This window comes from Macaca nemestrina, chromosome 17 (assembly GCF_043159975.1).
Source record: "Macaca nemestrina isolate mMacNem1 chromosome 17, mMacNem.hap1, whole genome shotgun sequence".
Lineage (NCBI taxonomy): Eukaryota > Metazoa > Chordata > Mammalia > Primates > Cercopithecidae > Macaca > Macaca nemestrina.
This window is the reverse complement of record NC_092141.1, coordinates 67474378-67496387: the sequence shown is the minus strand read 5'-3', so window position 1 is coordinate 67496387 and position 22010 is coordinate 67474378. Positions and strand designations below refer to the sequence as shown.

Here is a 22010-nt window from a genome sequence, read left to right as displayed (position 1 = left end):
AATACGCAGCTGATGAACATTTTATTTATAAAAAGTTCTGTAAAACACAGAGAAGTGCTGGAATAAAGTGATGGAACAATAAAGTGGAAAAGGCAGGATACAAAGTTGTATATACAAGATAATTGCTCTGTAAAAAGAACACCGGCAAATTATGTGGAGAAGAAAAGAGTGGAAGGAAATACAACAAAATGAAATAATGATAGTCTCTGGTGAGACAATGGGTGACATGTTTTCTTCCTTTTCTTTTTCCTCTCCATCTTTGCAAGTTTTGCATACCGAACAACTCTTAATTTCACTTTTTAAAGAAATAAGGCCAGGCGCGGTGGCTCACGCCTGTAATCCCAGTAATTTGGGAGACTGAAGCAGGAGGATCATATGAGGTCAGGAGTTCGAGACCAGCCTGGCCAACATGGTGAAACCCTGTCTCTACTAAAAATACAAAAATTAGCCAGGTGTGGTGGTGTGTGCCTGTAATCCCAGCTACTCGGGAGGCTGAGGCAGGAGAATCGCTTGAACGTGGGAGGCGGAGGTTGCAGATCGTGCCACTGCACTCCAGCCTGGGTGGCAGAGCGAGATTCTGTCTTAAAAAACAATAATAATAGAAAAAGAAAAAAAAACAGTAGTTGTGCTACTTTACCCCTACTCCCTGACCCCTCCTCCAGGGGGCTGGACTCGGAGTCACCTTCAGGTATCCGCCCTGTTCCTACTCTCCTCCGTATTAGACACCCACATGCACTCTGGTTTCCTACTCTTCTCTCTAGCCACCAGAGCCCATAGGCAAGTAGCCCTTTCTAGACAAGGAAGGAGCCAAGGTTTTCTTCATCATTTTTCCAAAGGCAAGAAGGCATGGCCACGGAGGGTGAATGGAAAGCAACCACTCTCGGCTGGTCCTGGGCTTATCCCTGCAATGTGCACCTGACCTGATCCAGGCTTGGACTTAGGCAGGCCTCAGGGGAGTGCCCAGCTGGGTCATGGTGTCACGGACAGAGCAGATCTTATGGGGGCAGGTGGGAGACGTCACAGCCCAAATGCAGACTCTAAGCTGGAGGGGTCTGAGCGTTCATCAGGCCCGCTGGTCCTCAAACTCAAGTGCGACAGTCACTGGGCATTGTTAGAAATTCAGAGTCCTGCACCAAGTCCCAGAGATGGTTTTGGTGGGTCTTGGTTGGCCCAGGAATCACATTTTTCACAGGCTTCCTGAAGGGCTGGGATGCAGGGGGTTCAAAGAGGAGCCAGAATCCCAGTCTCACCCCAGCATGCTCCTCGTCATCACCAGCTGATGCAGGAGACCGTGGGACTAAGTCTGAGGACGCCAGGGAGGGAGGACAAGGTGGGGTCTGGAGCGGGAGGAAGGCAGGTCCGACACTGGGCATGAGGCCCAGGAGAGTTTGTGGCAGATAGAAACTCAGGACAGATCCACTGAGCCTTGCCTGGCCCTGCTGAGGGTCAGCAGCCTGGTGCCCTGCCTAGGGATGTGAACCTATCAGGGATGTCCCAGTCTCCAGCTGGAAGGGCAAGGCCACCACTCTGGGCTTCGGGGCTGACAAACACTTCTAGGTCAGGCTGGAGCATGCAGGAGGAGAGCCTGGGGAGGGTTGGGAGAGCCTGGAGTCCAGGCAGCTGGACTCTGAGGCTGAGGTGGAAAGCTTTCGCGAATCAGTGCTGATCCAGCCAGCCACACTGCTTCACAGCTGGCCTGGCCAGGAGGGCCTCCTGCCCTACACTGAGACAAACTTCGAGAAACCCAGCTCCTCCTCAGATGTGTGGAGGGGAGGCATCGAGATCACGTCCCCCTCGGGGTCCTGGGAAGGGGCTTCCTCTTCCTCTGTAGTCTGTAAAGACAACAGTGGGGTTTGGAGAGCAGAACCCAAATGAAGGGGTAGGGGGTGTGAGGAGTGGTCCCCAGGTAGCTGCTGTGTCCACCCAGCCTTTTCCACAAATTCCAGCCCTCCATCCACCTGCAGGGGCACACGACCTAACAACTTCTCCTCCCCAGAACTCCCAGGCTTTGATTCATGGCCTCTCATGACCCCAATCCATCCCTCCCCCGGGGTGCCCTCAAGGCTCCAGGCTGGGTTCTGGCACAGTTGTGGCCTCCTGCCAGCCCACAGGACTGTCAGCTGTGACTCCCAACAAGCTATTCAGGAATTTTCTGGACCGGAAAAAAGAGGATGTGAGGTCAAAAGCCCTGGCTTCCCTGGTGAAATGGGCTAGGGCTGTGGCTGTGATGGGGAAGGTGGGTGAATGCGGGGGTGTGGGGTTTGGGGAGCAGATGCTGAGGAAAAGGCCTTCTTCCACTTCCTCCAATTGTCAGAGTGGAGGCAGGCAAGGTGGCTCTGCAGCCCCTCCCTTCCCAGGGCCCTTCTGTCCATACCTGGCTTAGATACTGGATCTCTGTGTGGAGGCCGGGAGAGGGCTCAGGGATGGTGAGAGGCCCCATGGACCCTGCAATGTTGATCACGGCGTCCTCTGTGTCCCGGCCATTCCCCAGTGGCTGTAACAGAGACTTGGTCAGAACAGCCTGTTCTTGGCAGCAGGGATGGTCTACGAGCCCAGCCAAGCCCAAGCAAGAGGAGGGAAACGTGGGAGGGGTGGGCAAGGCAGGGAGGTGCTGGGAGGGGAGAATATTAAGCTCCTGCGTGCCTCTGCCACTTCCTTCCTTCCTGCCTTGTCCAAAGAAGGACGAGCTGTCTCACCTCTCTGAAGCTCAGTTTCCTCAGCTGTAAAACTAGGTAAGAATTTGTCCTTTGGGATTATAATATTCATAATAGCATCCTACCATTCAACCAGTGAGAACTTCTGGAATGACTGATTTGTTTTCATTATTTTCTATCCTTTAAAGCAGAAAGATCATGCAGGCTGCAGGTTCTTTGTAACAGGCCAGGAGAAAGCAAAGTTGAACATGCCAAAGATGCATTGAATAACAAGGGGCACATGAGATAATGGGTCTGAGCAATCCATTATCTATCAGATGAGGAGACCACGGCCCAGGGAAGAGAGAGGTAGTCCAAGATCAGTGGGGAGGCCCATATTCTGACCCGGGCCTGGCTGTTCCCATGGGTCCTCAGATCAGGAACGCCAGGCCCATCCATCTCGGGCCTTGCCCTAGCAGGTGGGCAGAGCAGAGGCTGGAGCCGGCCAAGGTCCCCAGCCAAGACTCCCAAGGCCACAGGCTGCCCTGAGGTTTCCTGGACAGTGAATCCCATGGTCAAATGGGCACTGATGCTAGAGAAAGAAGCTCCCATTTTTTGGGTATCTATGGGGTATGTCATCTCACTCTTTTCTATTTACAACCATGTGAGCTATGGCAATAGGGGCTCAGAAAGGTAATGCAACCTGCTTGACATCACACAGCTGGCAAATGGCTGAGCTGGAATTCATACCGGAGACTGTCTGACTGCAGACCCAAGCTCTTTCCCTATACCCTGCTGCCATCCTGGCAGGGTGTGTGACACATTTCTCTTGGGCTTGGTGTTCGTGGTATACTAACCAGGCCCCAGCTTCACTCAATACCTAGCTTCTGGGGATGGGGGCAGAGGTAGATGTTTGAGCCATCTCTTGTTAGAAATGTCTAGATGAAGGCTGGGTGTGGTGGCTCTCGCCTGTAATCCCAACACTTTAGGAGGCTGAGGCTGGAGGACTGCTTGAGCCCAGCAATTTGAGACCAACCTGGGCAACATAGTGAGACCCTGTTTCTCTAAAATTTAAATTAAAAAGATAAAAATATACTAAAGACACTCTGGGAGGCCAAGGCAGGCAGATCATGAGGTCAGGAGATTGAGACCAACCTGGCTAACACAGTGAAACCCCGTCTCTACTAAAAAATACAAAAAATTAGCTGGGCTTAGTGGCGGGCGCCTGTAGTCCCAGCTACTCAGGAGGCTGAGGCAGGAGAATGGCGTGAACATGGGAGGCAGAGCTTGCAGTGAGCCGAGATCACGCCACTGCACTCCAGCCTGGGCGACAGAGCGAGACTCTGTCTCAAAAACAGAAAACAGAAAACAAACAAACAAACAAACAAACAGAAACTAAAGAAAAGAAAGAAACACAGGATGACATCTTCAGCCTTCTGGAGACAAGGATTAGAGCTGAGTTCCTTGGGGGAAATGTGGGTGGTGATGGGGGCACTGGGAGGGGTAAGGCAACTCCCAAATGCTGCCACTCAGGGCTCTTGTCCCTCCTAGCCCTGCCCATGGTGAAGACAGAGGGGGCCTTGGTGCAGGGCAGACCTGGGGCTACTCCAGAGGACTCCTGACATCACACCCATGAGTCCATATTTACAGCTTTGCAGTCTGGTTATAACCCAGCCACTGCTGACCCTGGACCACCAGCAGCTACAGAAGTGTCACCTGTTCCTGGGTGACCGAGTTTGAGGAAAGAGCCTCTCAGTGCAGAGGCCAAACCACACACAGTAGTAGGCAGCAGCCAGGCCCACTACTGTAAGTCTGGTGTGATTCCATCTCTCCCCTGTCCCTCTGCCTCCACTGTGGACGATCGACCCTGTTCCAGCAAGCACAGAGGCATTTTCTGGGTTGCTAAATATGCAAGATATAGATCAGAGCCCCTGTTTCTAGGTACTAGTAATAAACATAGTAAAGAAAGAGGGAAGTCTTGGGAAGCCGGGTTGAGTTCTGATGGGAGCTTAGCAGGCTATTCATTTCCAGGAGCGAGGGTCTGCAGCTGTCCCAGGGTCTTTCTCCTGAGTCTGGGGGAGGAATCTTGGGTTGTGAGCTTGGCTTCATTCCTCAAACCCCTTGTACTTCAGTGCAGCAGGGTGGAGGACACAGAGGGCTCTGCAGCTGGCCCCATAGACCTGTCAGTTTCCCCAGTTCTGCCTCTTTCAGGCTGGGTCACTGTGGGCAAGTTCCCTTTTCTCTCTGAGCCTGTATTTCTTTTCTTTCTTTTTTTTGTTACTTAGTTTTCATTTCATAATCATAAACTTAACTCTGCAATCCATCTAGGCATGGGAGAGAACAAGGAAAACATGGAACCCAAAGGGAACTGCAACGAGAGCACAAAGATTCTAGGATACTGCGAGCAAATGGGGTGGAGGGGTGCTCTCCTGAGCTACAGAAGGAATGGTCTGGTGGTTAAGATAAAACACAAGTCAAACTTATTCAAGTTGTCCACAGTCAGCAATGGTGATCTTCTTGCTGGTCTTGCCATTCCTGGACCCAAAGCGCTCCATGGCCTCCACAATATTCATGCCTTCTTTCACTTTGCCAAAGACCACATGCTTGCCATCCAACCACTCAGTCTTGGCAGTGCAGATGAAAAACTGGGAACCATTTGTGTTGGGTCCAGCATTTGCCATGGACAAGATGCCAGGACCTGTATGCTTTAGGATGAAGTTCTCATCTTCAAATTTCTCCCCATAGATGGACTTGCCACCAGTGCCATTATGGCGTGTGAAGTCACCACCCTGACCCATAAACCCTGGAATAATTCTGTGAAAGCAGGAACCCTTATAACCAAATCCTTTCTCTCCAGTGCTCACAGCACGAAAATTTTCTGCTGTCTTTGGAACCTTGTCTGCAAACAGCTCGAAGGAGACGCGGCCCAAGGGCTCGCCTTTGACGGCAATGTCAAAGAACACGGTAGGGTTGACCATGGCTAGTAGTACAGGACTTTCCTCGGCGGCAGCGTCTGCAAAGCCGAGCCTGTATTTCTTCATCTGCAAAATGAGGCGGATAATAATCTACCTCGTGTGGGAATGATGAGGATTCAATGGCATATATAAAGCCCCTGACATGAATGGATGGATGGCAATCCTTCTAGCAAGATCTCTTTGGGAAAGAAAATGCTGGTCTGACCCCTAACACTTCCCTCAGGGTTTTCACACCCCTGTGAGGTTCTCTCAGAGTATGAGTAATGCATCCCCCTCCCTCTTTGACCTGAATGTGGGCAAAGAAAACCCCAAAGCCCTTCAATTCCATCTCCAGACTCTGCTAAAACTTATGGAGAAGCCACAAGGGAAATAATCAAGAAAAAGCAGAAGCTCCCACCTGATCGTATTTACAAGGTTCTTGCCTCTGACACTCTTGGGAGGCCCTGTTCCATCTTTCCCTCAACAAGGGGCTGCCCCTAGAGACCTTCTACCTGCTGGCCCTGTGCCCCTTCCTGTCCCCTCCCTCTTCAGCAGAGCCAGGGTCAGGTGCCTCAGGCAGGAAAAAGCCCAAAGCAGCCCTTCCCAGGGTTGCCAGAAGGCAGTAGCATGGGGGCTGTGGCTGGTACAGGTGCTCTCAGCATCCTTGGACCCCAACCCCTCTTCTGGAGCTAGGTGGGGTGAGACCCAGGCCCCAGGCCACAGAGCCAGGAGGCCGGACGTGGAGGCAGCCAGTGGCACCCACCATCCGTCCATCCATGTGTCTCCATGACTTTTCCCTTACTCCCCTCCGCTACCTTTGGCCCTGTTGAGCTTCCTGACACAGCAACAGCTGCTTCCTAAGCCACAGCCCAAAGTCCCATTTCCACCCCAGACCATCCTTGGGGGATCAGGCCTGAGTCTTTTGTCCTCACTGGCGCCAGGAAAGAAGGCAGTGGTAGCCCTGCTTTCCTGCCCTTGTGTTTAAAGGAATGGAGTGGAGGCATCTCAGTAAACAGCGGAGGGAGGAGGGGCCAGAGGCTTCTGTTTCCTGAAGTGCAATGCTGCAGCCCCCTCCATTGGAGTGCTGGCCTCGGAGGGCACAGTCTCTTCTTGCAGCAGTAGCCTTGGGGCAGGTTCCCTGCTCCAGATAATGGGCACAGGGACCCTTATTCTCTTGCCCCTGGTCCCCAGAGCACCACCCTCAGCCTGGGTCCTAGGGCAGCCATGTCACCTTGGTCTCAGAGCCAAGGAAGGCTCAGAGAAAACATCAGGGAGTTCTGGAAAGAGAAGGGCAGGGAGTCAAGAAATCTGGGTCCTGTTTTCTATTTGGGCCACCACCTGCTGTGTGACCATGGGCAAGACCTTTACCCTCTCTGGGCCTCAGTTTCATCTTTTGTAAAAGCACACTAGAGTCTGTAGCACTGCCAGAGTCCCTGGACCACATCCCTGGAGGGTTCAGCGGGGGCTGGGGCCCTGGAGAGTGCATCTCTAACAGCTCCCTGACCCCTGGGCATTCTGAAAGGGGATTTGCTTTAATCCGAGAGAAAGGTTGGGCTAGAGATCTCAAAGGCTTCCTCTGGATCTAGCTCCGATGTTCTGTAATTATAAAAGGAGGCATGGAAAGAAGGCGCCTGGAGAAGATGCTCACATGGCTCCTGGTGCCCACCCTGCCTGGCACCTGGCGGGAAATCAGGTTCCCACCTGTGAGTCCCCCACGGGCACTCTGTCCGGCTCACACCCTGAAGGACTGGTCTTCGGGCTCACAGAGGTTCCTCCAAGGTGGGGAGCAAGTGCTGCCTCCAGGTCAGGCATGCAGGCCCAGGTAGGAAGTTACAGAAGCAGAGCCCAGAAATCTTGACTTGCAGCCCCAAGGGGATCTGAGCTTGGGCTTCCCTACGCCTCTGTCCTTACCAAGTGTGAGAGGTAGACCTTCTCATTCCTCTGTGTCTCCATGTCCTGTCGAGCTGAAAGAGATGTAGAAGCAGGAGCTCCTTGAAGCCAGGTGTAGCCGGGAATGGCCTGGAGCTCGGCCCAGAAAGGCGTACTGGCCCCCTTGCATAAGGGAGCAGGGGCCTCCCAGAGGCAGGAGGCAGCCAGATGGGCAGAAGAGCCCCTTCCAGTTCAGCCCCTTGGGAATGACCCAGTCTTCTGAGATCAGTGCATGGAGATGATCTCACGAGGGTCAGAAACTGGCTGGGAAAATTGTGTGCTAAGGTCACTGCTACTTAAGCCTTAGTGTGCACATAGGACACCCTGGACATTTTCATACAGTGCAGAGTTTAATTCAGTAGGCTGAGGTGAGAGTCTCAGGGTCTGTATTTCTAACAGGCTACCAAGGGTTGCCACCGCTGCTAGCTGGCAATCAAAGTTTGGGAGGCAAGGTGCTAAGTGGCTCTGAGGTTGTGACCAGGAATGCTCCCACCCTGGATTCCTCAGAGGGGACCTGGACAAAGCCCACATTTCCTCCTAGGAGCCACATGGAAGAGATGGAAAGCGGGCCCAGGATTCCCCCATGGCCACCTCCACGGGGACGACATTGTGATTATCTTCCTGGCTTCACCACTTCCTAGCTATGCAAACAGAGGGCAAGCTGCTTAACTACTCTGTGCCTCAGTTTCTCCCTCTGGAAAATAGGTGTACTCCACAGTGTGGAGGAGATTAAAGAGGATAAGCAAGATAAGCTGGGGATAGTGCCTGGCACATGGTAGCTCTTATTACTGAGATTTTGGTTAATCCTTTTAGTCTTTGCCATCCAGCACAGCAGCCAGAAGCCACACATGGCCATCAGGCACTGAAATGTGACTATTTTACATTAGACTGGGTTTTGATGGCTCAATATGAAAAACATGAAAGTAGAATATGTATCATTGATATTTTCATATTGATTCCGTATCACAATGAGAATGTTTTGGACATATTGGGTTAAATAAAGTACATTATTAAAATCAACTTCACTAGATTGGGCGTAGTGGCTCATGCCTGTAGTTCTAGTTACTCGGGAGGCTGAGGCAGGAGGATCGCTTGAGCCCTGGAGTTCAAGGCTGCAGTGAGCCATGATCACACCACTGCACTCCAGCCTGGGCGACAGAGTGTGACCCTATCTCTAAAAAAATAAGTAATTAAAATAAAATAAAATACACTTAACTGCACTCATTTCTTTTTACTCTTTTTCATGTGGCTATTCAAAAGTTTTAAATGACATTTGTGACTTGTATTCTATTTCTGTTTGATGTATATCTGTGATTTGAGATAAATGAGGCTTAGGGCAGTTAGATGACTTGCCTGAGCTCACACAGCTGAAAAGTGGCAGAGCTGGGATTTGAGCCCCAGCCTATGGAAGGGACTGAGCAGCTCTAGAGACCCAGTGGCAGGAGTGGGGTTACAATGTCTGTTCTGCTCAAGTTCAAGTGCTTGGTCCTGCATTGCCCCTGGCAGTTGGTTCCCACACAAGGAGCTGGCCATGAATTCCCTGGGATCAACAGGTAGAGAAGTGTTTGATCAGTTCGGACAGGCAAGAAGCTGAGAACCCTTCGTTCTCCCATTTCCCCTTGTGAATTGCTTTCCTAATGTTGATTACCTTGTGGCTCCTTCAGAAGGGAGGCCATAGCTCCTGATGCCCACATTTCAGACAGACACGCTGAGACCCACAGGGTCTTTCCGGGGCTAGACGGGGAGCTGCAGGTCTCAGCGAGGTCCCTGGTCCAGTGAGTCTCCCACCTTCCTGCCACCCACCTTTGCTCACCTTCCTTTCTCCACAGGAGCAGGTGGCTGCTGAAGGCGATCAGGCCTGCGGCTGACAGAAGGCTCAGCAGCACCAGGACTGGGGCCAGTATGCGGACCATTGGGATGGACACCCTGGAGATGAGACACAAGGAGCCTAGTGGCTGTTACCAGATAAGCCAGAGTCTATGTCCTTTGGGGGTCCCAAGTACAGGCTGAGAAAGCCAATCCCTAGTGTGGAATTCAATTCAATGCAGCAAAGACTTGTGGGGGGTGTGGTGCAGGAGGGCGATATTTAGTGCTATTGGCTCTTGACAATCATTATTTAATTAGTGCAGACCCTGAAGCCAGGCTGTCTGGATTCAAACTCTAGCTCCACCACCTTCCTATACCTTGGGTAAGTGACTGAACCGCCCAGGGTGTCAATTTCCTCTTTTGTAAAATGGCTGTGGTGAGGATCAAATGGGTCAGGATGTGAAAAGCACATAGTTCAGTGCCAGACACATGCCAGGTACCATGTCAGTGTTAGTTGTTAAATTCCACAATCCCTGTGTAACTAGGTAGGAGTGGCTCAATTTCACACTGGAGAAACTGACACCTGAAGCAATGAGCGACTTGCCAGGTCACGCAGTGGTGTGCGGGGAAGTTCTCAGTGGCCTTTATCTGGGCTGGTGTCACTGGCACAGGCAAGTGGGGCATCCTGGCATTCTTACTGTGAGTCAAGCCATGTCCTTTATCTCTCCCAAGGAGATCAGAGGGCACTAGGGACCACGATGTCCCATCAGCCCTCTCTGGCGTGGGAGGGATCCCTGCTCCCGTTGCCAACCCCAGGATTCACTTTCAGCAGGATCTGAACCTGCCAGCAGCTGCCTGGATGTCGGTAGCCAAGTGCATTTACAACCCCCAAGAACCAATCCTTCAGGCTGGGACTCCAGTTGTAAGGAAAAAAATTGTTTTGTTTTGGATTCTGAGTTTTCATGCTTGGCACAGGGCTTAGTGCAAAGTATATAGGCAAAAGCCCCCGAACTGGGGGGGCCATCCCTGAGGCTGGGGCAGGGAGAGAGGTGGGGACTGCGACCCTGGTGGACCCTTCGCCTTGGACAGGCAGCAGAGCTGCTGGCTCCTATAGTGCAAGCTGTCTACTGCTCAAGGGTCCCTGTGAGGACCCTCTGTGCTGCAGGCTGTGGCCATGACACGAGGATGTGTCTGCTTAGAGGAAAGACCACTGGGTTCCTATTTGCTCAAAGGCAGCTTATGGTTTAGTGATGGCCTGAAAGGTGATGTTGGTCACCTGGGGCTCACCTGGGCTTAGAGCTGCCGCTGCTGAGAGCTGGACTGGCATCCTCTGCTGAGGTGGAGTCCAGCTGCTTTGTGGGGCGGGAGCTCCCTGCAGGAGGAGAGGTCGCTGCATGAGGAGAGGTTGCTGCGTACTGAGAAGTTCTTTCGTGCCCGTACCGGGAAGTCCCTGGGAATGGAGTGGCCTCAGCCCCTGTCTTCCCCTGCTTGGCTGTGGTTCCTGCTGGGTAGAGCCCAGGAGAAGCTACAAGTCCAAAAGCAATGCCTCAGCATCCTTCCTGACCCTTGCATCCCAGCATCCCAGACCTCTGACCCTTGACCCCTGAACCCTAGCCTCTCTGGGACCCATTTCTCAGAACATCCCCAGCTAAAGGATACCCCAGTAAGCAAACAGATGTAGATGAAGCCATTCTGAGGAAGCAGACCGTAGATCAGACACACCCCACAGCTGTGTGTGATGTTCAGTCTCTTTCTGTGCCCACAGCCTGTTCCCTCTGTGGGGAGGTATAAGCACTCCCCTTCCTCGCTTCCATGACCCTTTCCAGTGACCATTCAGTGGCCACTTTCCTGCCCTCCCTCTACAGTCACAGTCAATTGTCACCTCCTTCCTCACCAGAAGGGCAGGTCCTCCCCTCACCATCATGTGCCCCCTCCCCACCACCCGTGCCTCAGTAAGGTCTTGACTTCCTTCTGCAGCCATGAGACCAAGAAGGGCAGGGTGGCAGGGATGAGTCCAGAGGTCAGGGCCCAACGCCCGGCCTTTCTGGCTTGCCCCCGAGACTCTGGATGGCACAGACAGAACACGAGCTTTGGGGTCAGGCTGTGACCACTTCCAGGCTCTGGCGCTTCCTGTGTGACCCTAAGCGAGTGACCTAACCCTGCTGAGCCTGTACTTCCACAGCTGGACGACCCAGTTCCCAGGCTTGTGGGGACACCTAAGTGGTCATAAAGTATTGTGTCTGGTACCAGGCAGGCACTCACTGGCTGCTTCTGTAAGAAGGGTGGCAAGGGATGGGGCGGAATCGCCATTCACTCACTCAATCCCGGGGGCTGGGTTTGCTGAGTTTTTGCCTTGGGCTGCAGGCGTGTTGTAGCCAGAAGCTGGAAGGTGGGAGAAGGGGAGGGAGGACAGCAGGGTCCTAGAGGAAAGGGAGAGGCTGCTCTCAGGGGCGGCACCGCTCTGAACCCCTTTTCCTTCCTTGGGAGGAGCTGGCAGCTTTCCTACCCCCAACCTCAGCACAGAGCACTGCTGTCTTTCGCCTCAGCCAACCAGGAGCCACGTGGCGGGTTCCAGCAGATCCCTGGTCTTCTCCTTCTGCAGCCCTCTGGCCTCTCACCTAGCTCAGACCCTCAGTTTCCCCTGTCCCCACCTGCCTCTCAGCCTGCTTCTTCCCTGCCACCCTTCACATTATGCCAGTTTTGTCTCAAAAGTCTGTGTTGGATCCCATCCCTCTCTGCCTTAGAACAGTGAGTGGCTCTCCATTGCCTATAAGCCGAAGTTCAAACTTTTTTTTTTTTTGAGACAGAGTCTCCCTCCGTCGCCCAGGCTGGAGTGCAGTAGCGGGATCTCAGCCCACTGCAAGCTCCGCCTCCTGGGCTCACGCCATTCTCCTGCCTCAGCCTCCCAAGTAGCTGGGACGAGAGGCGCCCGCCGCCACGCCCAGCTAATTTTTTGTATTTTTAGTAGAGATGGGGTTTCACCGTGTTAGCCAGGATGGTCTCGATCTCCTGACCTGGTGATCTGCCCGAATCGGCCTCCCAAAGTGCTGAGATTACAGGTGTGAGCCGAAGTTCCAACTTTTTAGTATGCCTTTTGAGGCCTCTTAAACTCAGGCTTCAGGCTGGGCGTGGCAGCTCACACTTGGGCAATAAGAACAAAATTTTGTCTCCAAGAAAAAAAAGAAAAAAAAGCAAAGAACAAAACTCAGGCTTTGAACCACCTTGTCAACCTCGCCTCTTTCCCTGTTCAGTGCTCCAGCCATAGAGTTGTCCTCTATTCCCGACTAAGCCAGCCTCCCGCCCACCTCCGTGCCTTGGACATGCTGTTCCTCTGTGTACGATGGCTTTCGTTTCCATCTCTGCCTGAAGCACTTCGTTCTGTCCTTCAGCACAAGCTCAAGGTCAACTCCTCTGAAATGTCTTCCCCAGAAGCAGCGAATCTTTTTTCCTTTGTGCACTCACAGTCCCCTGTGCATGCCTCCAGTGGTGCTAATGCTCACTTACACTGCAATTTCTTGTGTACTGGGTCTCCCTGCTAGGCTGAGACTCCTTAAGGGCAAAATGCCTATCCTCTGTGCCCAGCGCAGTGGGCAGAAGCCTGATACAACCAACCCCCCAGGAGCTACTCCAGTCCCCACTTTCCCAAGTCTGTCTGTCACCTCCCCAGTCCTTGCTGACTGTGTGCCATCCTGGACTCTCCCTCTTTGTCCACCACCTTCTCTTCTTCAGATTGAGTATCCCCTATCCAAAATGCTTGGGAGCAGAAGTGTTTCAGATTTCGGAATATTTGCATTATATCTGCTGATTCAGCATCCCTAATCTGGAAATCTGAAATCCAAAATGCCCCAATGAGCATTTCCTTTGTGTGTGTGATGCTGGCACACAAAAAGTTTCAGACTTTGGAGTATTTTGCATTTTTGGATTAGGGATACTCAATATGTAACACTAGGTCAGTTTATTCTTGGATTTTTCTAAGTAGATAATAAAATCTTTTGCAAATGCAGAGTATTTATCTTTTCCTTTCCAACATTTATACTTCTTCCTTTTTTTTTTGAGACTAAGTCTTGCTGTCTACCAGCGAGTGCAGTGGCATGATCTCGGCTCACTGCAACCTCTGCCTCCCGGGTTCAAGCAATTCTCTGCCTCAGCCTCCTGAGTAGCTGGGATTACAGGCGCCTGCCACTATACCTGGCTAATTTTTGTATTTTTAGTAGAGACGGGGTTTCACCATTTTGGCCAGGCTGGTCTTGAACTCTTGATCTCATGATCCACCCACCTTGATCTCCCAAAGTGTTGGGATTACAGGCGTGAGCCACCACATCTGGCCTTATACTTCTTAATCTTGCATATTTCATTGCCTAGGGTCTTCAGACAAAGATGAATAAAAGAAAATGATAATAGGCTGGTCAGGTGCAGTGGCTCATACCAGCAATCTCAGTACTTTGAGAGGCCGAGGTGGGCAGATGGCTTGAGTCCAGGAGTTTGAGACCAGACAGGCCAATATGGCAAAACCACATCTTAAAAAAAAACAAAAAACAAAATGTAGCTAGGCACAGTGGCTTGTGCCTGTGGCCCCAGCTACTCTGGAGGCTGAGGTGGGAGGATTACTTGAGCCTGGGAGGCAGAGGTTGTAATGAGCCAAGATTGTGTCACTGCACTCCAGTCTGGATGACAGAGTGAGACCCCATTTCAGAAAAATGAATGAATGAATGAATGAATGAATGAAAAATAAATAAATAAAAAGAAAAGAAATGATAGTGGGTACATCTGTCTTTTTCTGACTTTCTTAGAAATTCTTCCCATGGTTCACCATATTCAATGGTGTCCTGGAGATGGCTCGCACTGGCTCACAAGAGCTCATTGTCAACTTTTCAGGAATTGGTGAGACCGTTGTTAAACTGTCGATGGCTGGAAATTGGCCATGGGAATTGGACCACAGAAATGGACACCACAGAAATTGGAAAACACCACAAAATGAGAGCATCTGCATCCCCAGCCTGCTCAACATTTACCAGCACACCACTGTCGTGAGTCTTCTTCATTTTCAATATCCCAACTGCCATCAGAGAGAGGCCAACAAAGTCTGATACAGGAGGATAATATAGCAATACACATATCATACGCAAATAAAGAATTACAAATGAGGGTAAGTCTAAAACACAGGTGAACTTGCTCATAACTTGCAGAAATGACATATGAACACTGATAAGAATTGGAAGAGATAAGAGAATCTTGTAAATAATGAAGAACAGATTCAACGTAGTTTGATGCTGCTGCTTTTTGGCAAGTTTACTTTTATTTCCCCAAATTAAAGATCCATGGATAAGGGAATAAAAAAAAATTAGGGGATATGGTGGTAGGGATGGGCCTGGGATTGGGATAGGTCCCAGCTATGGGGCTAGAAGAGGAATAAAGCAGACATCAAAGCTGGAAATGACTTGTGTTTTAATCCTGGTTCCACCACTTCCTGCTGTGAGATCTTGGGCAAATCACTTAGTCTCTTGGACTCTCAGTCCCTCATCTGTGAAATGGGGATACAAAGACATACTTCGCCCTCACTGGCCAGCAGACCAAGGCTCCCACTCCCCTGGGCCCTCTCTGGCTTCTTTCTCCTTAGTTCATCAGGTCCAGGTGGGGATCTGGGCTCCCAGAGAGGTGTTCTATCCTCTACCAGTTCCCACAGCTCCAGCCTTGGTCCTCTAGTTTCCCTGCATTTAACGATCTCTCCTTCAGGCACACTACCCAGAGGCTGGTTCCCAGGCACTCTAGCACCTGTGGCTAGACTTCAATATCTGGGGAGGTGGAGGCCAGGAGGGCAGAGGTGAGGGCACATGCAGGGTGAGGCCAGCATGACCAGGGCTGAGGTGACGCTGTGGGCTGGGTCTGGAATGCAGCAATTGTTGGCCCAGCCTCGGGAGGCCTCAGGAATATCTCTGACACCAGGCGAGGAGTCTTCTTTATCCCCTGATATGTCTATCTTGTACCCAGCCTATGGAAATCTCCTTCCAGCACATCTGGGCAGAAAGGAAAGGCACCGAGTCCAGCCCTGGACAGATCTGGGTCCAGTCCTGCTCTGACATCTACTAGTGGTGTGACCGTGGGCAGCAAGAGTGAAAGAATGGCCAAGACTCATGCAGCTCCCTCTGTACCCCAAGCCTTGCTCAGCGCTTGACCTGCATGATCTCCCTAAGGACTCAGTGCCCCTAAGGTTTGCACCAGGATTATGCCCCACCGCCCCTCCCGCTTCCCTCTGCAGCTCCTGTCCCTAGCCTGGGAAAGGAGAGATATTTGTTACCTGGAAAGACGAACAGAGATATCAGTAAAGACTCATCGGGGCCCCGTTTTTCGACCCCACACCAGTACTTCCCAGCGTCTTGTAGGGTGAGGTTCCACAGTGTCACAATTAGCGAGAGCTCCTGGCGGTTGTCATGGATGGACACTCTGCCCTCTGTCGTCTCCTGGCCTTCTTTTCCCGCATAGATGGTGCCAGAGCAGCGAGGGAAGAGGAGCCCACCCTTCCTGCACCAGTACTTCCGGTGGTCCCTCAGCTCTTCCCTATAGGTGCACCGCAGGGACACAGTGTCCCCTTCGAACCTACTGATTTCCTTCGGGCCCTCCAGGGCTTCGTAACCTAAAATCAGAGCAGGAGTGGAGGTTGGAATAACCAGGCTCCATGTACCAAGGTCAAGGCCAGAGCTTCCATTTTAGGAGGAGGAAGGAAGGCTTTTCTCAGTCATCCCTTCTGGGGACAGCCTTGGAAGAGCCATTACTTCCTTGCTACTCTGGGCGAACTTGGGGCAGGGCTGTTGCTGTTTCCCTAACCCTGGCCCATTGAGAAATTGGGGCTGGGGGAGTGTTCTAGGTTCAGATGGAATTTGACAGTCAGATAGCCAGCAGGGTTTCTGGGTGTTTTGTTTTGTTTTGTTTGTTTTTGAGATGGAGTCTCGCTCTGTTGCCCAGGCTGGAGTGCAGTGGCATGATGTCTGCCCACTGAAACCTCTACCTCCCGGGTTCAAGCGATTCTCCTGCCTCAGCCTCCTGAGTAGCTGGGACTACAGCCATGTGCTACCATGCCCGGGTAATTTTTTGTATTTTTAGTAGAGACAGGGTTTCACTGTGTTGGCCAGGATGGTCTTGATCTCCTGACCTAGTGATTCGCCTGCCTCAGCCTCCCAAAGAGCTGGGATTACAAGCATGAGCCACCGCGCCTGGCCTTGTTTTGTTTTTAGACAGGATCTCACTCTGTTGCTCAGGCTGGAGGGCACTGGTGCTCATGGCTCACTGTAGCCTTGACTTCTGGGGCTCAAGCGATCCTCCCACCTTAGCCTCCCACTAGCTAGGACTGCAGGTGTGCACCACCATGCCTGGCTAATTTGTTTGTTTGTTTGTGGAGATGGGGTCTCACCATTGCCAAATGAACAACTGACATCAGTTGTAGGATGCATCCTGATTTTGTGTTAGAAGGTAAAGAAAAAGAAAGCAAAAGAATTGACGAAACATGATAATTCTTCATCTCTCAGGGTTGTGGGGAGAGGCACAGCCGAAATTCAACAAATATATGCTGAGTTTAACAGAGCAACCAGACGGGGTGTCTTGTCTGCCTCCAGGATTGGCACAGGGTAGAAAAATTAAGATTAGAGAGGCAAAGCAACTCTCACAGCCACATTGCCATGAGGGGAAACCCACAGGTCTGAGAGAAAACCTGGCTCTAGGTTCCAGAAACAGCAAGTGGGGCCCGGCGCCGTCCCCACCTCACCCCACCCCCACCCCGCCCGGCTCCCCTAGGGTTGAGGAGGCTGAGGATAGGTGGGGTGGGCTATCAGGCAGTCAGGAGGTCCTTCTCCTGCAGACCCCAAGGGTGAGCCCCACATCCCTCCCAAGACCCCCTCCCCATCTCACCTGGGAGCACCAGGCAACCCCATAGCAGGACCAGAAGCCGCATTCTGGGCGCTGGACACCGCTGGAGCAGACGCTGGGAACTGTGAGCTGCTCTTCAGCCACGCGGGTCTTTAACTTCCTCCAGTCGCGTGAAACCAGGCCGAGGAAGCGAGGGGAGGGGCGTGTGGGTCACCCCTCCGCAGGCCCAGCCGGAGAGGCGCCTCTGCCTTCCCTTTTCTGAGCGCCCATGCGTGCCTACCCCTCGGCTCACCTCCCAGGACTGAAAACCCACACTGGCGCTTCTCCCAAACTCTTGCCCCTTCAAGGGGGCCTTAACCTGTGGTCCGTGCGCCCTAAGGGGCCTGTAAGTCGAATTCGCATGGGAAAAAGTTACATATTGACTTTCATCAACTTCTAATATTTAGCTTTTCCTCGTATTAACAGTGTACTGTTAGCAGTACCTGTAACTTTGTTACCAATTACAATCACAGACACTGGCACATCAGGTTGTGGATATCTTGAAACCTCGTGTGTACTCCTCACTGCTTAGAAAATAATGAGTTCCGAGACGTGCCTCTAGAGCTGGTTATTAACCATACTGAAACGGCTATTATTATATTACACATTTATAAAGAGTTTTGAGAATCATCTCACCAGTATTAGTTTTCTTTTCAGCATATATATTTTATTTATATATTTACGCGTCATTATACTGAGAGAGGGGTCCCTAAACTTCAGCAGACTACCATGTGGTCAGTGGTACAGAAAGAAGCTTGTCCCTGGGGCAAGGCCCCGGGCCCCTCCTCCACCATCGCCTTTTGGAGGGCGCAGTACTGCCCTTGGCCACGGGGCGGCGGTGCAGACGGGGCTGAGCAAAGCCGTAGGGCTGCGGTGAGCCGAATTCCCTGGAGCCGAGCCTTGGGCCGGCAGGGCTGCAAGATAGGTCTCCCCCACGCCTGCGGAGTTGTTTTGGCGTTTGAAAAAGTGAATTGATGGTTTCTCCATCGCGGACTTGGATCCTCCTTAAAAGGACCAAAACAAACATGCAAACTATTGGGAGCCCAGACACACTGGCTTGAAAAATGACTTTTTTTTTTTTTTTTGGTCTGTTTGCAAAGTTCATACAGATTGTAAGCAAAATTTTACACAATACAGAACGTAAAAAGGAAAGAAAGAAAAAAAGGAGTGTTTCTTGTAATTCCCCTTCTGCTTTAGAAAAGCATCATTAATATTTTGGCATATATCATTCCAAATGTTCAGTTGGAATTTTACTCACTTGTCAGGTTAATATTTGAAGCATTAATTCAGTGGTTCTGGAAGGGGAGATTGTGTGTGTGTGTGAGTCTAGTAATGTGGGGAGAAGTGTTTTAATTTCACAATGACTGAGAAGCACTGCTGCCATTTCTGGGCAGGGACAGCTGTTCACGTTGGTAAAAACTCTGTTACCATGATCTCAGCCCCTGCCTCCCTTTTACATGTACAGGCTACAAAATGTGATCTGTTTTTGCAGTTTAAAAAAAATACATATTAAAAAATATTTGGCCGGGTGCCGCGGCTCACACCTGTAATCCCAGCACTTTGGGAGGCCAAGGCGGGTGGATCACGAGATCAGTAGTTCAAGACCATCCTGGCCAACATGGAGAAACCCGGTCTCTACTTAAAAAAATACAAAAATTAGCTGGGCATGGTGGCACGTGCCTGTAATCCCAGCTACTCTGGAGACTGAGGCAGGAGAATTGCTTGAACCGGGACCCAGAAGGCAGAGGTTGCAGTGAGTCAAGATGGTGCCACTGCTCTCCAGCCTGGGCTACAGAGTAAGACTCTGTCTCAAAAAAATAAATTAAAAAAAAAAATTATGGCCCAGCACGGTGGCTCACGCCTGTCATCCCAGCACTTTGGGAGGCCGAGGTGGACGGATCATCTGAAGTCGGGAGTTCGAGACCAGCCTGACCAACGTGGAGAAACCCAGTCTCCAATAAAAATATAAAATTAGCCAGGCGTGGTGGCACATGCCTATAATCTCAGCTACTCAGGGAGGCTGAGGCAGGAGAATCGCTTGAACTCAGAAGGTGGAGCTTGCAGTGAACTGAGATCACGCCATTGCACTCCAGCCTGGACAACAAGAGTGAAACTCTGTCTAAAAAAAGAAAAAAAATTATTTGTTTATTTATTTACTTATTTTGAGATGGGTCTCACTCTTGTTGCCCAAACTGGAGTGCGGTGGCATCATCACAGCTCACTGCAGCCTCAAACTCCCAGACTCAAGTGGTGCTCCCACCTCAGCCTCCCAGGTAGCTGGCACTACAGGCGTACACCACCATGCCTGGCTAATTTTTTTATTTTTAGTAGAGACAGGGTCTTGTTATGTTGTCCAGGCTTGTCTCAAACTCCTGGTTTCAAGCAATCCTCCCACGTTGGCCTCCCAAAGTGCTGGGATTACAGGCACGAGCCACCATGCCTGGCCTTAAAATAATATTTATTCTAACATTTGATAGCATATCTTTGCTCTTTTATTTATTTATTTTTGTCCTTACACAGAATAATTTCTGATCCTCTACGTTTCTTAAATTCAGACTTATTTATTATATGCAAGATAAGTATCTGACACTTCATTACACTTTCTAGTGTCATGGGACCTGAGCACTGACAGATTGAAATATGTGTCATTTGGTTATAAATCGCTTTCCTTTTATTTTTTTCTCCCTAGTATAGCTCAGGCACTAGAGTGTGATTTTAAAAAAGTAAGTGCATGAGAAGGCATATTATTTACGATTGTCATTTTAAGAGAGTAAGTGAGGTGTTACCAAATGTTTATCTATATAAAGAGGGTGTTGAGTGGGTCCCTACCCTCTTCCTGCATATTTGAAGGTCCTACCCCTCCACTTCCCAGCCCCACACCTAGCTCAGGAGGCTGGCTCAAGAACTCCATTAGAAACAGATTCACCAGGCTGGGAAGTGGAGCAAGGGCTGGGGAGAAGGGTGAAAGTGAGGTGCTGGCATGAGCCTTGCACCTAGTTCTACCCTTAGGCCACACTCTGGGGTAGAAGGGGCCGACAGGCAGACCGCCGTGGTGGGCTGGGGATCTGAGGAGAGAGGACACTTTCGTCCTGCTTCCCACCAGAAGCACGGGGAGGTGCCCCACCATCACTGCATCTGGGAGAGGCAACGGGGCACAAGGGCTCCTGGACAGATCACTGGGCTCGTGGCAGCCTCATCGCATCCTGAGGAAGGGCTCTGTGTGCCGAAGAGGTGCAATTGCAGGGATGAGGGGACTGAGCTGCTTGACCTTCGATGGCCACCCTGGTCCAATTCCTTTCAGTTTGGACTTGGACTAAATCACTTCAGCTGCTTCAGGAGGGTCACTTGCTTCTCTTAGATCAAGGTTTCCCCAACCTCAGTACTATTGACATCTTGGGTTAGATAATTCTTTGTTGTGGGAGGCTGTCCTGTGAATTATAGGATGTTTAGCAGCATCTCCAGCTGTACCCCCTAGATGCCAGTAGTCCCTCCCCAGTTGTGATGATCAAAAATGTCTCCAGGCTGGGTGAGGTGGCTCACGCTTATAATCCCAGCACTTTGGGAGGCCAAGGTGAGTGGATCGCTTGAGCCCAGGAGTTTGAGACCAGCCTGGGCAACATGACAAAACCCCATCTCTGCAAAAAATACAGAAAATTAGCCAGGCATGGCAGTGTGCACCTGTGGTCCCAGCTACTCAGGAGGCTGAGGTGACAGAATCACCTGGGCCTGGGAGGTCAAGGCTGCAGGGAGTCAAGATCCCACCACTGCACCCCAGCCTGGGCGATGGGAGTGAGACCTTGTCTCAAAAAAAAAAAAAAAAAAAAAAAAAGCCTCTGGGCATTGTCAAACATTCCACTGGGAGGTAAAAATATCCTGGGTTAGAACTGCTGTCTTAGATGTTGAATAAGTCTATGGACAAGTAAGTGTACTTTTGCATAAGTTATGTTTATTGTTTATGTAGGTCGGGATGTTCCATCTTTTGGCTTCCCTGGGCCACAATGGAAGAAGAAGAATTGTCTTGGACCACACATGAAATACAGAAACACTAATGATTGTTTTGGGCAGCATTTAAAGCCATCCTGCGCTGCATGCAGCCCGTGGGCCGCGGGGGGATAAGCTTGATGTAGGCGTAGTAACAAGGTTTTGGAAACAGGACAGTGGGCAGAACCTAATGCTGAACCCCAGAATTAGGTAAAACTGCATCCCTCTTCCCTCGGTGGAGCTGGGGCCATGCCTGTAATACTCAGGGTGAGGTGTGGTGTAGCAATTTAGAATACATACTTTTTGCAGGTGGGCCAGCTCCCCAGAGAAAAGGAATCAGAGGGCTGGGTTACACATGCCTTGTTCCTCCTTCAACATTCATCAATCAAATCAGCAGAGGCATGGAGAAAGGCATGGAGAGGCATAGAGAGAGGCGTGGAGAGAGTCCTAGAGTTTTGGGCCAGTGGGGTTCTCTGCTCGTGGAAGGAAACATCAGCAGTGGGGAAGATGTGTCCCAGCAAAGATAAATGAGCCACAAGACGGGAAAATTTGGATTCCTGAGCTACCACTTGGAAGACAACTGCCCTGGACAGCCACCAAGCATGCGGCAGACTTGGAGTGAGCAAGCGACAGACTTTTCTGTGTTTAGCCACTGAGATCTTGCAGTTTGCTTGTTGCTGTAGCACAGTGTAGACCACCACCATGCTTTCTGTTTTCTGTCACACATTCATCCTCTAGTCTCCCCTCAGCTTCCCTACCCTAGCTGGTTGCAAACTCGATTTTTCAACTTTCTCTGTCAAACAAATCTGAA

General features: G+C 51.0%; 1 protein-coding gene, 1 long non-coding RNA gene and 1 pseudogene across 6 annotated transcripts; 1 reads left to right on the top strand and 2 right to left on the bottom strand.

Annotated features, from left to right (window-relative positions):
* Positions 1 to 17377, bottom strand: LOC105469423 (CD300 molecule like family member g). 5 transcript variants are annotated; one of them, XM_011720416.2, is made up of 8 exons: positions 17222 to 17377; positions 15618 to 15953; positions 11641 to 11742; positions 10610 to 10847; positions 9330 to 9442; positions 7499 to 7551; positions 2375 to 2494; positions 1 to 1832 (listed from the first exon to the last, which is right to left on the bottom strand). In XM_011720416.2, exons 1-8 carry the CDS (start codon positions 17262 to 17264, stop codon positions 1719 to 1721), a joined length of 1119 nt encoding a protein of 372 aa, XP_011718718.2. In that variant the 5' UTR covers positions 17265 to 17377; the 3' UTR covers positions 1 to 1718. The 5 variants fall into 5 exon arrangements, with proteins under 5 accessions (XP_011718718.2, XP_011718735.2, XP_011718727.2 ...); XM_011720433.2 differs by having other exon boundaries at positions 10610 to 10694; XM_011720425.2 differs by lacking the exon at positions 11641 to 11742.
* Positions 4980 to 5689, bottom strand: LOC139359650 (peptidyl-prolyl cis-trans isomerase A pseudogene; annotated as a pseudogene).
* On the top strand, positions 11741 to 22010 carry LOC139359651 (uncharacterized). The gene is made up of 3 exons (XR_011615884.1): positions 11741 to 14468; positions 21180 to 21409; positions 21509 to 22010. It is a non-coding gene; the product is annotated as an uncharacterized lncRNA (long non-coding RNA).